The 16358-nt window shown below is 34.7% G+C and overlaps 1 protein-coding gene across 10 annotated transcripts in view; it reads left to right on the top strand.

The window, feature by feature from the left end:
* The window catches only part of EXOC6 (exocyst complex component 6), a 205362-nt gene that overhangs the window by 67840 nt on the left and 121164 nt on the right, over positions 1 to 16358 (top strand). For all 10 annotated transcript variants that reach the window (XM_036828813.1, XM_036828815.1, XM_036828812.1 and 7 more), the window contains exons 7-9: positions 3102 to 3254; positions 5326 to 5394; positions 10646 to 10729. In XM_036828813.1, the coding sequence (XP_036684708.1) occupies positions 3102 to 3254; positions 5326 to 5394; positions 10646 to 10729 (306 nt within the window). The remainder of the gene's footprint in view (positions 1 to 3101; positions 3255 to 5325; positions 5395 to 10645; positions 10730 to 16358) is intronic.

The raw sequence follows: 16358 nt of genomic DNA, 5'->3' as shown, positions 1-16358 counted from the left end.
TATAAACATATAGAGAGGTTGAAAGCAAAAGGATGGAAGAGATGTATCATGCAAAGATTAACCAAGAGAAAGCTGATGTATGTACATTAATATTAAAGTAGGCTTTAAGACAAAAAGCTTAAGAAAGAGTAACATTTCATAGTGATAAAAGGTTCAGTTCATCAGGAAAATAAACAATTCTAAATTTATTTCTATCTAATAACATAGTCTCAAAATATATAAAAGCAAAAATTGTCAGAGTTAAAAGGAGAAATAGACATCTTGACAATCATAATAGATTTCAACACTCCTCTCAGTAACTACTAGAGCCAATAGATATAGTAAGGATTTAGTCCTTTTAAATAATGATTAGCAACCCTGACCTAATTGACACATGCAACACTATCTCTCTTGATTTCAGAATATACATTTTTAAAGAACATTTATCAAAATTGATTATGTTTTGGTCCATAGAGGAAATGTCAGTACATTTCAAAGGATTGAAATAATACAGAACATATTCTCTGGCCACATTGGAATTATTCCTGAAACTGGTAATAAATAAGTAGAAAATCCCTATATATTTGGAAATTAAGAAGTAAAATTCTAAATAACCTATGGGTCAAAGAAGAAACTCATTTGAAACCAGAAAATATTTTGAATTGAATTATAATGAAAATGTGATATATGAAAAACTTGTAGGATATGATAAAAGTCAAGTTTAAGGGAAATTTGTAGGCTTAAATTTATAAATTAGGAAAGAAAGTCAGAAATCAATGATCCTAAGTATCCATTTCAAGAAGTTAGAGAAACAGTAGCAAATTAAACTCAATGAAAGTAGAAGTATTGATATGACACAAAAAGCACAGGCAACATAAACAAAAATACATCTAACTCAAAAGCTTCTGCATAGCAAAGGAAACAGAGTGAAAAGACAACCTACGGAATGGAAGAAAATATTTGCAAACTGTATATCTGATTAGGGGTTAGTCTCCAAAATATGTAAGGAAATCATACAACTTAATAGCAAAAAAACAAAACAAAACAAAACTAATCACCTGATTAAAAAATGAGCTAGGGATTTGAAAAGACATTTCTCCAAAGGAGACATAAAAGTGGCCAACAGATATATGAAAAGATGCTAAACTTTATTAAACATTAGGGAAATGCAAATCAAAATCACAATGGGGTGTCACCTTACACCTCTCAAGATGGCTATTATCAAAAAAACAAAAGATAGCAAGTGTTGGTAAGGATGTGGAGAAATTGGAACTCTTGCAAAATGTTGGCGGGAATGCATAATGGTGTAGCTGCTATGGAAAACAGTATGGAGGTTCCTCAAAAAGTTAACAATGGGGACTTCCCTGGTGGCGCAGTGGTTAAGAATCTGCCTGCCAATGCAGGGGACACGGGTTTGAGCCCTGGTCCGGGAAGATCCCACATACCACAAAGCAACTAAGCCTGTGTGCCACAACTACTAAGCCTGTGCTCTAGAGCTCACAAACCACAACTACTGAGCCTGCATGCCACAACTGCTGAAGCCCACACGCCTAGAGCCTGTGCTCCACAACAAGAGAAGCCACCACAATGAGAAGCCCGAGCACTGCATCCAAGAGCACTGCTCGCCACAATTAGAGAAAGTCCGTGCGCAGCAATGAAGACCCAACACAGCCAAAAAAAATTAAAAATAAATCAACTAATTTTAAAAAAAAGTTAACAATGGAACTATCATATGTTCTACTATGGGTATTTATCCAAAAAACCTGAAATCAGGGTCTTGACGAATATTAGCACTCCCATGCTCTTTGCAGCATTATTCACGATATCTAAGATGTGGAAACAATGTAAACGTCCATTGACAAATGAATGGATTAAGAAAATGTGGTATGTACCTATAATGGAATACTATCCAGCCTTTAAAGAGGAGATTATCAGCTATCTAAGTTAGTCAAATTCATAGAATCAAAGAGTGGGATGGTGGTTGCCAGGGGGAAATGAGGAGTTACTAATCAACAGACATAAAGTTTCAGTATAAGATGAACAAGCTCTAGGGAATTCCTTGGCAGTCCAGTGGTTAATGATACCTACCAGGGTTCTTGGCCATCCCTAATCAATAGAAACTGACTAGAGGCCAGACAAGAAATTCAGCCAAGGCTTTATTGGGGCCCCTGCTACAGCAGGGGGGAGCTAGAACAGACCACAGGTTCCTTTGCTTGCTTACTCCCTGAGGAGGGGCGAGCTTGTTCCTCATATGGGGTGAGGGTAGGGGTGTGTCCATGGGTCAGGCCGGAGGGGTGGCTTAGGTGTTCTGCCCACCCTTTAGGTGGCCTAGTGTGTAGAGGGCTTGCGCAGTACCCTGCTTTTGCTCTGGGCTCTTAAAAAGTGGCAGTGGGGTTTCTTGGTCTCTTTGTATCTTTTGTCCACAATTTGCCCCAACTGTGCATGCATGCAGTTATTTTTAGTCCCTTATAGTTTCTTTGTATTTTGTTGCTGGAGGAGAGGTTCGTCCAGGTGCAAGTACTGCAGCACTGAAGCAAAGGGTCCCAGGTCCTAGGCCTGTCTCAGGACTCCGAGCTTTCACTGCCGTGGGCCCGGTTCTATCCCTGGTCGGGGAACTAGATCACACAAGCCGCACAGTGCGGCCAAAAAAAAAAAAAAATAATGAACAAACTCTAGAGGTCTTCTATAAATATCAATATTATACCTATCAACAATAATGTATTAAATTATTGATATACATATTAATAATGTAATATGTATGTACACTTAAAAATTTAAGAGGGTAGATCTCATGTTAAAGCTGCTTACCACAATAAAATAAAATTGAAAAAAAGAAAGTGGAAGGAGATAATCAAGAGTAGAAATCAATGTAATAGAAAACAGAATACAAAAGGGAGGATCAACAAAGACAAAAGATGGTTCTTAGTCTTTTCAGATAAAATTGATAACCCCTGCAAGACTGTTGAAAAAAGGAGGGTGCAAATCATGAACAAAAATGGGACATCATTCCAGATCCTACACCTACAGACATTAAAAAGATGAGAAAATATGAATAAATTCTTGAACCAATTTTGACTACAATAATTTTTCAAATAATCTTAATTTTTCTTTTTCCCAAATAGGCACAGCAGCAGAAACTCTTCAGTGTTATTCTGCAGAAGCAAAATAATGTAAAATTTGGGAAGACTGTGTATATAAATGATAGAATTCCAGAAGAAAGGAATGAAATTGTATTGAAACCTGTATTTGAGGAAGAGGATGAGAATGAAGAGGAGGTGATGGGAATTTGTTTCTTTCTCTTTCTTTCTTTGTATCTTTTTTTGTTTCTATCTTTGTTTCTTCCTTCCTTCCTTTCTTTTCTTCCTTTTTTCCTTTCTTTCCTTCCTCCATCCCTCATCTATTATTGGATGTTTTTTTTCCTCTTGAGTTGTAATGTTGTCTGTGTGACACTCAGTCTTGCCATGTGGAAACTGAATTTACGTACATCAGTTTGTAATGAGCTATTAGGGCAAAGGAGTCATCTGAAATGTTAGACTGAATAATTGACAGATAAACAAGATATATTGTAGATTATATTTGTAAGCTGCAGATGGTTGAACCTAGGTTTTCTGCCATAATTAGCAGTAAAAGTGTAAATTTAATGATATTTTTGTAGTGATCACTCATAATTTAATTACCTGTGGCAGACATTTAATTGCATGATGGCTTAACCTTGCCATTTAGACTAATTCTGGATAGCCTAGCTTTTTTTCCTTCGGCTGGTGCTGAGATACTACAAAATAATTTTAATATGATTAAAGTTAAGTTTTCAATTTCTTAAAAAAGTTTTACAAAGTCTAGAAACCTTGAAATTGTCCTTAAATATTTGCTTTCTTTTATCCTCTTCATTCAAATTCATTCCTAGTCCTAGTGCTTCTTTTGTTCCCTCCACGAAGTCTTCTGTTGAGCCTACTTTTTATCTTTTCCGTTGAATTCCTTTTGAATTTACTTAATACCATGAGGAGTCTAGTATTCCCAATTGTTTATAAGTTTTGCCTTGTCAGTGAGAGTTTAAATTCTTTTTCTAAGGACACTGTTGGGGTGTAGTAAGAACTTTTAATTGATTGATTAAAGAGGAACCATATAAATATGTGTCCATGGCTTCTCTGTGTTTGGGGGAACCACTGAGTGTTCAGTATGTACATTTGCATTATATGCGTGAGGATGAGTGAGTCTGTATGTATTTGTGAGTGTGTGTGTGTATATGTGTGTGTATGTATATGTATGTTAATATGTATATATGTATGTATATACATTTATGTTTGCATATATAGTAGATGTCTGATATACAGATAAATAAACAGCCTTAAATAGTTTAATGTCTTTCTAATGTGGAATTAATGTGACCTGATTAGTCCCTTGAAATGAAATAAATGTTTTTGAAATCTACTTTTTTGCTCTTTCTTAATCAGTATTCAGAGAATCTCTGTAAGTCTTTTCTCCCTTGAGATTCAGAATGGTAAAAATGGACCATCTAGTCTTCGTGTCTCAATTTTCCCTAATCTGTTTTGTATATCTTTAATTGCTGGGAACATTGCCGTCAGGCCCGACACCCAAATCCATACTCTAAGAGAAACTTGGTTGTTTCCCTGTTCTTTTCGATCTATTTAGTTATTACTACATTTTGTTTCTATCATTTTCCCAAATAAGTAATTCTATAATAAAAATAATTTAAGTTCTTTCAGAGGATTCATGAGAATAGAAATGTGTTCCTTTAAAAAGAGTTTATTTCTCAAGTTTGGGGAACTTTATATTACTGTTTCTTTAATTGTAAGGTGTACTTTAAAAAATATTATTAACATCTCAGAATCAGGAAACATCTTAAAATTGATGATACTACAGTTTCAAGTGGTAGTGTTTTTTTTTTCTTTGTTAGTGTTCCATAAAATAATAATGATGATTTCTTCAACTTGATGAAATAATGATAAGTCATGCATAAGAGAAGGAACTTCATCTATAGGTAAATCATACATTTGTGCACCATCTTTACCAGAAGCAATAATGATGTATCTAGTTATCCATAGCAATTTTCTGGTAATCTGTCAAGCATGTTAAAGATATACAGTCTCTCCCCTTTATTACCTTATAATCTAAAATAGTCAACAATGATGATAAATATATGCAGAATGAATTACTAAACAAATGCCAAAACAAAATAAAAAAGGCATTGTGTTTATAGTGTGTGCTTTTTATAGTTGATAAATGTTATAACACGAAGTCCATGAATCTCCTTGTCTAACTTTATATTATTCAACAGTAGACTAGTAGTTTGACCTATAATTTTTAAAAAATGGTTTTATTTTTCAGGTCTTAACTGTTCAGGATCTTGTTGATTTTTCCCCTGTTTACCAATGTTTGCACATTTATTCTGTTCTGGTAAGTATCTTTTGTATATGTGCATGTGTGTGTATGTATATATATATATATATATATATATATATATATATGTCTGTGTGTGTATACATATGTGTGTATACACGTTTGTGTGTGTATATTTGTATTATTAAAAAGACAGGTATGCATTTTAGGCCTGCTTTTCTAAAGGGTGACCACAAGCTCATTGAGCTCTAAACCTTCATGCAGTATTTATTTGTGAAATATCCACTGTGTGTAAGGCATTTACTTTTTTCTTTAACTTAATCATGGTGTACTTTCAAGTATACTTTTCATGTATGTTAAAAGAACCTTACATTTCTCCCTTCTTGCCTTTGTACTGTTGTATCACAGTTACTTTTAAATATGTTACTTCTACATTTGTTTACTCCACACTACATTGTTTTTAGTTTTGGTTAAACAATTATCTCTTTAAAAAACATAACAGCACTACTCTGATATAATTCATATACCCAAAATTTTACCTTTTTAAAGTATGTACAGTTCAGTGGTTTTAGTATAATTCACAAGGATGTGCAACCATTACAACTAATTCCAGAACATTTTATTACTACAAAAAGAAACCTCTTACCTGTTAGCAGTCACTCCTTATTCTCCCCTCCCCCCAGTCCCTGACAACCATTAATTTACTTTCTGTCTCTATGGATTTGCCTATTCTGGGTATTTCATATAAATGAAATCATACTATATGTGGCCTTTTGTGTCCAACTTCTTTCATGTAGGTAGAAGTTTAAGTTATTGATTGAGATCTGTCTTCTTTTTTATTTATTTAAAAAATTATTTTATTTTATTTTATTTTGGTGGTGTTGGATCTTCGTTGCTGCGCATGGGCTTTCTCTAGTTGTGACAAGTGGGGACTACTCTTTGTTGTGGTGTGTGGGCTTCTCATTGCGGTGGCTTCTCTTGTTGTGGAGCATGGGCTCTAGGCATGTGGGCTTTGGTAGTTGTGGCACGCAGGCTCAGTAGTTGCAGCACACAGGCTTAGTTGCTCCGTGGCATGTGGGATCTTCCTGGATCAGGGATTTAACCCATGTCCCCTGCATTAGCAGGTGGAGTCTTTTTTTTTTTTTAATTTTATTTATTTATTTATTTTTGGCTGCATTGGGTCTTCATTGCTGCACATGGGCTTTCTCTAGTTGCGGCGAGCGGGGGCTACTCTTCGTTGCGGTGTACAGGCTTCTCATTGCAGTGGCTTCTCTTGTTGCGGAGCTCAGGCTCTAGGTGCACGAGCTCAGTATTTGTGGCTCGCGGGCTCTAGAGTGCAGGCTCAGTTGTGGCACATGGGCTTAGTTGCTCCGCGGCATGTGGGATCTTCCCGGACCAGGGCTGGAACCTGTGTCCCCTGCATTGGCAGGCAGATTCTTAATCACTGAGCCACCAGGGAAGTCCTGGCAGATATATTCTTAACCACTGTGCCACCAGGCAAGTCCCTTTCTTCTTTTTTAATACAGACATTTAAAACTATAAATTTCCTTCTAACCACTGCTTTAGCTGCATTCCATGAGTTTTGGTGTGTTGTGTTTTTGTTTCCATTTATCTCAAAGTATTTTCTAATTACTGTGATTTCTTCTTTAACCCATTAGTTATTTAGAAATGTGTTTAATCTCCATGTTTGTGAATTTCTGTTCACAAACAAAAGTTCTTCTGTTATTGATTCCTAATTTAATCCCACTGTAGTCGCAGATCATACTTTGTATGATTCCAGTCCTTTTAAGTTTATTGAGGCTTGTTTTATGGCATAACATATGCTTTATCCTGGAGAATGTTTCATGTAAACTTGAGAATAATGTGTATCTGGCTGTTGTTGGGTGGTGTTTTCTATAGCCATCAGTTAGGTTTAGTTGATTATAGTGTTCAAATCTTTTGTATCCTTGTTGATCTTTTGCTTGTTTCATCTGTTATTAAAAGTGGGATTATTGAAGCCTCCAGCTATAACTGTCGAATTGTCTATTCTTCCTTAGTTCTGCCAGTTTTTGCTTCATATATTTTTGAGGCTTTGTTGTTACATGTGTATATGTTTATAATTGTTATGTCTCCATGGTAAGACCTTTTTTCATTATAAAATGTCCTTCTTTGTAATACTTTTTGTCTTAAATTCTATTTTGGCTGATATTAGTATAGGCACTCAGGCTCTTTTGGTTATTCTTGGCATGGTATATATATATATTTTTTTTTTTGGTATATTTTTTTATTATGTTATTTTTGACCTTTTTGTGTCTTTGAATCTAAAGTGTGTCTCTTGTAGGATAGCATATAGATGGATCTGTGTTTTTTTTTCAGTTCAGTCTGCTGATCTCTTCCTTTTGATTGGATTGTTTAGTTCATTTATATTTAATGTAATTACTGATAAAGTAGTATTGACATCTACTGGTTGTTTTAATATGTGTGATGTCTTTTTTTGTTCCTCTCTTTCTCCATTATTGCCTTCTTTTGCATTAAATAGATATTTTCTCATGTACCATTTTAATTCCCTTGTCATTTGTTTATACACACACACACACACATTTATATATTTAGTATTTTCTTAGTGTTTGCCCTGGGAATTACAACTAACATCTTTATCTTAAAACAGTATAATTCTCATTAATCCCTCTCCTTTGTGTTATTCTCATACTAATTATATATTTACACATTAGGCATTGACACAGTTTTATAATTTTATAACTCTTTATGCAGTTGTTTTTTTAAATCAGAAGAAAAGAGTTACAAACAAAAATACACATATACTGTCTTTATATTTTCCTCTGTATTTACGTTTAGTGGTACTTTTTATTTCTTCATGTGAATTAGAGTTACTGTCTAGTGTCCTTGCATTTCTGCCTGAAGTACTCCTGTTAGTGTTTCTTTTAGGGAAGGTTCTGGTAGTGTCACATTCTCTCAATTTTGCTTATCTGGGAATGTCTTAATTTCTCTTTTGCTTTTTTTTTTTTTTTTTTTTTTTTGGCCGCACTGCGTGGCTTGTGGGATCTTAGTTCCCCAACCAGGGATTGAACCTGGGCCTTGGCAGTGAAAGCACAGAGTCCTAACCACTGGACCACCAGGGAATTCCCTCTCCTTTGCTTTTTTTTTTTTTTTTTTTTAATTTAATTTAATTTATTTATGGCTGTGTTGGGTCTTCGTTTCTGTGCGAGGGCTTTCTCCAGTTGTGGCAAGTGGGGGCCACTCTTCATCGCGGTGCACGGGCCTCTCACTAATGCGGCCTCTCTTGTTGCGGAGCACAGGCTCCAGACGCGCAGGCTCAGTAATTGTGGCTCACGGGCCTAGTTGCTCCGCTGCATGTGGGATCTTCCCAGACCAGGGCTCGAACCCGTGTCCCCTGCATTGGCAGGCAGACTCTCAACCACTGCGCCACCAGGGAAGCCCTCCTTTGCTTTTTAAGAGTAGTTTTGTTGGATATAGAGTTCTTGGTTTTTCTTTCAGTGCTTTGAATATGTCATCCCACTGCCTTCTTAAGCCATTTACTTTTAAGGAGTTTTGAGGTTTGGATTATTTATGTAATTGAAAAAAGAATGGTAATTATGTTAATTCGAGCAAATAGAACTATCTTTATTTGTTAACTTTTTTCTTTTAGTCCTCTATTAAAAGACAGGACTAGTTCTGCACTTCCTAGCTGAGGTGAAAGTTATCTAACAGCACAATATCAATGTAAACTTGTTTTACAGATAAGTAAGTGACGTTACAAGTGTGTTGAACTTTATTGAATAGACCTTTAAAAAGAATTTCTCTTTTTAAAGCTATAATAAATCATAGTGTAGTATCAAAACAATAATACTTTTAGTCTATTCTCTGATCTTTCAATGTGTGTGAGTATAAACTACCTTAACTTCGTAGATTCTTTTCAGTGTGAGGTGGATAGTATATACATTTAACTGCATTCATACCTGAGGCAAACAGAGGCTAGGTTCCATCACGATTACACTGCTATCTGTAGTAACATTGAAAACTAGGCTTCCTTTTGTCTAATCACATGAAGTTTTATTCTTTCACAACTCCTTTCAAATTGGATGTTCTCCTATAAGTTTTTGAGTTTGGTGTAGAAGAATGATTTTTTGCTTTGATAGTGCTCAGTTTTTCTGTCTTATATGGCACCATACTACAGTGAGTTCCAGTAGGCACTTCTGTTACTTTGTATTATTCCTGTTCTATATGTGTATGATCTGCAAGAGACCATGAGTGTTGTTTGTTGTTCTTTCCCCAGTGCCTTCCATTTTACCTGATATTTCATAAAGATTTGCTGCATTTAGTAATTGACTTGACTCTTTAACACAACACTCAGTTTTTAATACAGACACTTTATATATCTTTATCTGGGAGTTTATGTCAACAGGCACTAAGTCCTCTGGGAAAGACTGTATCTTTATACCTGTGTAACAGATGTGGCTGTTGGCAGAAGGTCTCAGTTTCTTGCCGCATGGGCTGTCTGCAAGTCTGCCTGATAGTCTTCATGACGTGGCAACTGGCTTTCCCCAAGAGGGAGTGATCTGAGAGAGACCAAATGAAAACCATGATGCCTTTTATAACTTAATCTCAGAAGTGACATACTTTTACTACTACTGCATCCTATTGGTCACATAGACCAACCTTGGTACAATGTGGGAGGAGACTACACAAGGGATCTTTGGGGGGCGTCTTGGAGGCTACCACACTCACTTTGTAAAAGAAAGACATATCCTTCACTGATACCTGGTGGTACCATTGTGCATTGTCTTGATGTGTAAAAACTTCCAAGGTGCCAAATAAAGGAGAAGTCTTCTTTAACAATTAATCAAGGGACAGTATACACATAAGGGTTCCTCCCTTTCTCTTCCTGTGCAGATTAATGGTAAACCATGTTAGAAATAGTATATTTTGTCCTATGGTCAGATTTGCTTAGTTCTTGTACAACATGTTCAGAAGTTGAGGCTTGCCAACTAATTTTGTTAGTTAGTTTCCCTCACTGACAGCCATATTTTCTTTCGTTAGTCAAAAATGTATAAAGGCTAAGTGACAAGTTGGGCGACAGTCAAATTATTTGAACTTACCTTTAGTCTTCTTAATTGTCATGATACCAAACAAGGTTACTATCTATGAACCATAATGCCAAAACTTGTTCTTGGTATTCAATATGAAATACCATTCCGCATTTAAATCCAGTTGTTAAAAACTGAAAAATGACTCTTACGGGGTAAAGTTATCCGTTTAGCAGTGTGTTTGTGTATGTGTGTTTTTCATTACTCTTCTGATTTTATTTTAGGGTGATGAGGAAACATTTGAAAATTATTACCGAAAACAAAGAAAGAAACAGGCAAGACTGGTATTGCAACCCCAGTCAAATATGGTAAGTATGTGAAAATTTTGAATTGGTTATGTTGAAGTTTTTATCCTCTTTAATTTCTTCAAGGCATGCATTCAACTACAAATATTTATTGAATACCTACCATTTCCAATAATTGGTTTAGGTGTGAAGGTTACAGCAGTGAACAAAATGGCTAAGTCCCTTCTCTCATGAACTTACATTCAATTAGGGAAGATAGACTGTAAATGAATAAATAAGACAATGAATACATAAAAAGATAAATAAGTAAATATATAAAATGTCAGGGAGTGATAATTAGTTTCTGACAATGTGGTAGACTGTGTATCTTGATTAATTGTTCTACTGAAAAAACAACTAAAGGTGCTGGATAAAACATTTTTTAAAATCTTAAATTCTTTTTAAATGTGCTGAGGATCAGGTAGGAAAGTATAGTCCTGAAAAAGACTAAATAAGTAATCTGAAAGGGCTATGTTTGTGGGATTTTTATTAGTCATTCTCAAGAATATATGTATTTTTTTTGGTTATAAAATTGTGATGTATTCACTGTAGAAAAATAAGGAAAAGTTGAAATAAAATAATCTATAATGTAAAAAAAAGAAAAAAACTAAGTCAATATGGAACTGTTCTATATGTTGGTTATGGTGATAGGTATGTGACTAGATGTATTTGTGAAAACACATAGAAACAGCACATGAAAAAGAGTTTTGTTGATATAACTTATACCTCAATACACCTAAATATAAGAAAAACCAGGAAAACCTAAATGAGGAAAGAAATTCAGACAAGCATAATGAAGAACTGAATGTAGCTTTTATCCTAGGGGCATGTGCTGAATGGGAAAGCGTAAGTTTTGAGGACATAGGGGTGCAGGGGGCTAAGCCTAGAGTCACCCAAAGTGGGTGATAAGAGACTGTCTCCTTTGTAAGGCTGAGACTCCAAAGAATTATAGCCCATTATTAGTATGACCTAGACATAAAACCATCTAGCAAAACCTCTCTGGTCCTTCTGTCAAATACACTAAAGAAAATTGCCTATCCCAAATCCTGGTGCTGAGTGAACAAAGAAAAAAAATCTCTGAGAATTCATAACAAGCAGTTCCTCAAATATGTTTGCAATCCAAATTGATTCTACTTGGATAATCAAAAAAATCTCAAGCTGAAAATTTAAAGTGGTTCCATTTTGATATTGTCTCCAGGTGCCTAGTAGAAGCAAATGCAGTTCTTCTCTGAACCTTCATACCAAATTAAAGGATATCCATAGTTGAGGTTTCAAGGAAAATTAGCAACTCATACCCAGAATTAGTTATCAAACAAGTGAGAATCATTAGAAATATTGACAACAGAAATAAATTGTAAAAGACTTTCAATATTTGAGTTATTAGGCATAGAATATAAAATAACACTATTATATTTAAAGAAATAAAAGGCAAACTTGCTGATATCAATAGGGAACAAGAAACTCTAAAGGAATTACCAAAAAAATGTGAAAAAAAAATCAAGTAGAATACCTAGTAATTAAAGATATATTAGCCAACATGAAAAGTTTTGTGAACAGGTTGATGAATTCTCTTAGTTGATCTGAAGAAATTTCTAGACTACATCATAGAGAGACAAAAGAATAAAAATATAGAAGAAAGATAGAGGAGATACAGAGAGGTCTAACATATTTAGTTGCAGTTTCAGAAAGAGAGGATAGAACAAGAGGGACAGAGGAATATTTGAGGTAATACCTGAGAATTTACTAAGACAGATGAGAAACAGAAACCTACAGAGTCAAGTCCAAGGAATCCAAGTAGGTTAAATAAAAAGAAGTACACTTTTAGAGAACTTAAAATGAAAATGTAGAACACCAAAGATAAAGAGAAAATAGAAGACCTGAAAAATGTTATGAGCTAAGTGAACTAATTGACATTTATTGAATAATTCACCCAAAACAGCAGAATACACGTGCTTTTCCAAGTGTACCTGGAAGTTTCACCAAGATAGATCATATTCTGGGTAATAAAATAAATCTCAATAAATATTAAAAAATTGTACAAAGTGTGTCTTTTGACTACAAGAGAATGAAATTATCCATATGCAAAAAAATGAATGTTGATGCCTACCTCATTCAACATTTCAAGAAATGGATCATGGACCCAAATATAAGAGCTAAAATTGTAAAACTTTTAGAAAAAACAAAGGTTAAAATCTTTGTGACCTTGGGTTAGGCAATATTTTCTTAGGTGAGATACATAAAGCATGAACCATAAAAGAAAGAAATTCATAGATTGAACATCAAAATGGAAAATTTCTACCCTTCAAAAGGCAGTGTCAAGAAAATGAAAAGACAAGACATAGATGGAGAGGATATTTGCAAAACTCATGTCTAATAAAAGGCTTGTATCCAGAATATATAGAGAACTTGTATAACTAACTAAAGACAGACTAAAAAGATTCAAATAGACATTTTACCAAAGATACACAGATGGCAAATAAGCACATGAAAAGATGTTAAATATCATTTTTCATCAGGGAAATGCAAATTAAAACCACAATGAGATACCTCTACATACCTACTAGAATGGCTAAAATTAAAAAGATTGATAATAGCAAGTGCTGGTGAGGATTTGGAGCAGCTAGAACTCTCATAAACTTCTGATAGGTATAAATATTGTACTGCCACTTTGGAAAATAGTTTGACAGTTTGTTATAATGTTAAGCATACACTTGCCATATGACCCAGCAATTCCACTCCTAGGTTTTTACCCGTGAGAGATGAAAATTTATCCACATAGTGGCTCATATGTGAATGTTTATAGTAGCTTTATTCATAAATGCCAGAAACTGGAAACATCTCAAATGTCTGTGAACTAGTGAATAGATAAACAAATTGCTGTACCTCGACATAATGGAATACTACTCAGCAGTAGAAAAGAAACTGATACATGCAGTGACATGGATAAATCTTAAAAGCATCATTCTAGGTGAAAAAATTCAGGTACAACAAAGTTATGTATAGTACGATTTGTGTTATATGACATTTTTGAAAAGGCAAAACTATGGGATAGAATGGGATCCGTGACAACGGGCCAGAGTTGGGCAGAGTGATTCACTATAGAGGGGCATAAAGGGAACTTTTTATGAGACAGAAATATTCTATATCTTGATTTTGGTGGTGGTTACACAAATGTCTACGTTCATCAAAACTCATCAGGCTCTGTATGTAAAAAGGGTTTTAATTTTGCTTTATGTAAATTATACCTCAGTAAATTTGACTTTAAAAACAAATATAAAGAGAAGACCTCAAAAATACCCAGAGAGAAGAGATTATTTTCAAATAAACAAGACAGTGGAATATTTTCAATACTGAAGGAAAATAACTGTCTACCTGGGAAGCTGTATTCAGCGGAACAAGGGCAAAGATAGACATTTTCAGGCAAAGAAGAGGAGAGTTTGTTACCAAGACACCCTTACTAAAAAAAGGATATACTGCAGTCAAAAAGAAAGTGATGCCAAATGGAAGATATGTGATGCTAGAAGGAATGAATAGCAAGGAAGGTGTAAATATGTGGACAAATCTGTGTTGACTGTAGAAAATAATATTAATAAAATATTATGGACGTTAAAACAAGATAGAGTTGAAATGCACAGTAACAATAGCATAAACATTAGAGTGCAATGGAAGTTAATGAAGTGAAACTGTTCTACAGTTTTGGAATTGTCCAGAAAAGAGTAAAGTTATTGATTAATTTTAGAGTTTGATTACTTAAGTATGCATAATGTAATTTCTGTAACCACTAAAAGAATAGAAGCAATATATACTTAAATATAATTTTTATATTTTCTCTAAATCTGTGTCTCAATTTCTGCCCTGCAAACCGGTTCATCTGTACCATTTTTCTAGGTTCCACATATATGTGTTAATATACGATATTTGTTTTTCTGACTTACTTCACTCTGTATGACAGTCTCTAGGTCCACCCATGTCTCTACGAATGACCCAATTTCATTCCTTTTTATGGCTGAGTAATATTCCATTGTATATATGTACCACAACTTCTTTATCCATTCGTCTGTCGATGAACATTTAGGTTGCTTCCGTGAACTGGCTACTGTAAGTAGTGCAGCAATGAACATTGGGGTGCATGTGTCTTTTTCAATTATGGTTTTCTCTGGGTATATGCCCAGTAGTGGGATCGCTGGGTCATATGGTAATTCTATTTTTAGTTTTTTAAGGAACCTCCATACTGTTCTCCATAGTGGCTGAATCAATTTACATTCCCACCAACAGTGCAAGAGGGTTCCCTTTTCTCCACACCCTCTCCAGCATTTGTTGTTTGTAGATTTTCTGATGATGCCCATTCTAACTGGTGTGAGGTGATACCTCATTGTAGTTTTGATTTGCATTTCTCTAATAATTAGTGATGTTGAGCAGCTTTTCATGTGCTTCTTGGCCATCTGTATGTCTTCTTTGGAGAAATGTCTATTTAGGTCTTCTGCCCATTTTTGGATTGGGTTGTTTGTTTTTTTAATATTGAGCTGCATGAGCCGCTTATATAATTTGGAGATTAATCCTTTGTCCATTGATTCGTTTGCAAATATTTTCTCCCATTCTGAGGGTTGTCTTTTCGTCTTGTTTATGGTTTCCTTTGCTGTGCAAAAGCTTTGAAGTTTCATTAGGTCCCATTTGTTTATTTTTGTTTTTATTTCCATTACTCTAGGAGGTGGATCAAAAAAGATCTTGCTGTGATTTATGTCAAAGAGTGTTCTTCCTGTGTTTTCCTCTAAGAGTTTTATAGTGTCTGGTCTTACATTTAGGTCTCGAATCCATTTTGAGTTTATTTTTGTGTATGGTGTTAGGGAGTGTTCTAATTTCATTCTTTTACATGTAGCTGTCCAGTTTTCCCAGCACCACTTTTGAAGAGACTGTCTTTTCTCCATTGTATATCCTTGCCTCCTTTGTCATAGATTAGTTGACCATAGGTGCATGGGTTTATCTCTGGGCTTTCTATCTTGTTCCATTGATCTATGTTTCTGTTTTTGTGCCAGTACCATATTTTCTTAATTATTGTAGCTTTGTAGTAAGGTCTTAAGTCAGGGAGTCTGATTCCTCCAGCTCCGTTTTTTCCCCTCAACACTGCTTTGGCTATTTGAGGTCTTTTGTGTCTCCATACACATTTTAAGATTTTTTGTTCTAGTTCTGTAAAAACTGCCATTGGTAATTTGATAGGGATTGCATTGAATTTGTAGATTGCTTTGGGTTAGTATAGTCATTTTCACAATATTGATTCTTCCAATCCAAGAACATGGTATATCTCTTCATCTGTTGGTATCATCTTTAATTTCTTTCATCAGTGTCTTATAGTTTTCTGCATACAGGTCTTTTGTCTCCCTAGGTAGGTTTATTCCTAGGTATTTTATTCTTTTTGTTGCAATGGTAAATGGGAGAGTTTCCTTAATTTCTCTTTCAGATTTTTCTTCATTAGTGTATAGGAATGCAAGAGATTTCTGTGCATTAAGTTTGTATCCTGCAACTTTACCAAATTCATTGATTAGCTCTAGTAGTTTCCTGGTTTCATCTTTAGGATTCTCTATGTATAGTATCATGTCATCTGCAAACAGTGACAGTTTTACTTCTTCTTTTCCAATTTGTATTCCTTTTATTTCTT

This window comes from Balaenoptera musculus, chromosome 16, assembly GCF_009873245.2.
Source record: "Balaenoptera musculus isolate JJ_BM4_2016_0621 chromosome 16, mBalMus1.pri.v3, whole genome shotgun sequence".
NCBI classification, from domain to species: domain Eukaryota; kingdom Metazoa; phylum Chordata; class Mammalia; order Artiodactyla; family Balaenopteridae; genus Balaenoptera; species Balaenoptera musculus.
Note: the sequence above shows the minus strand (reverse complement) of the source record. Positions and strands in the feature narration are given on the sequence as shown.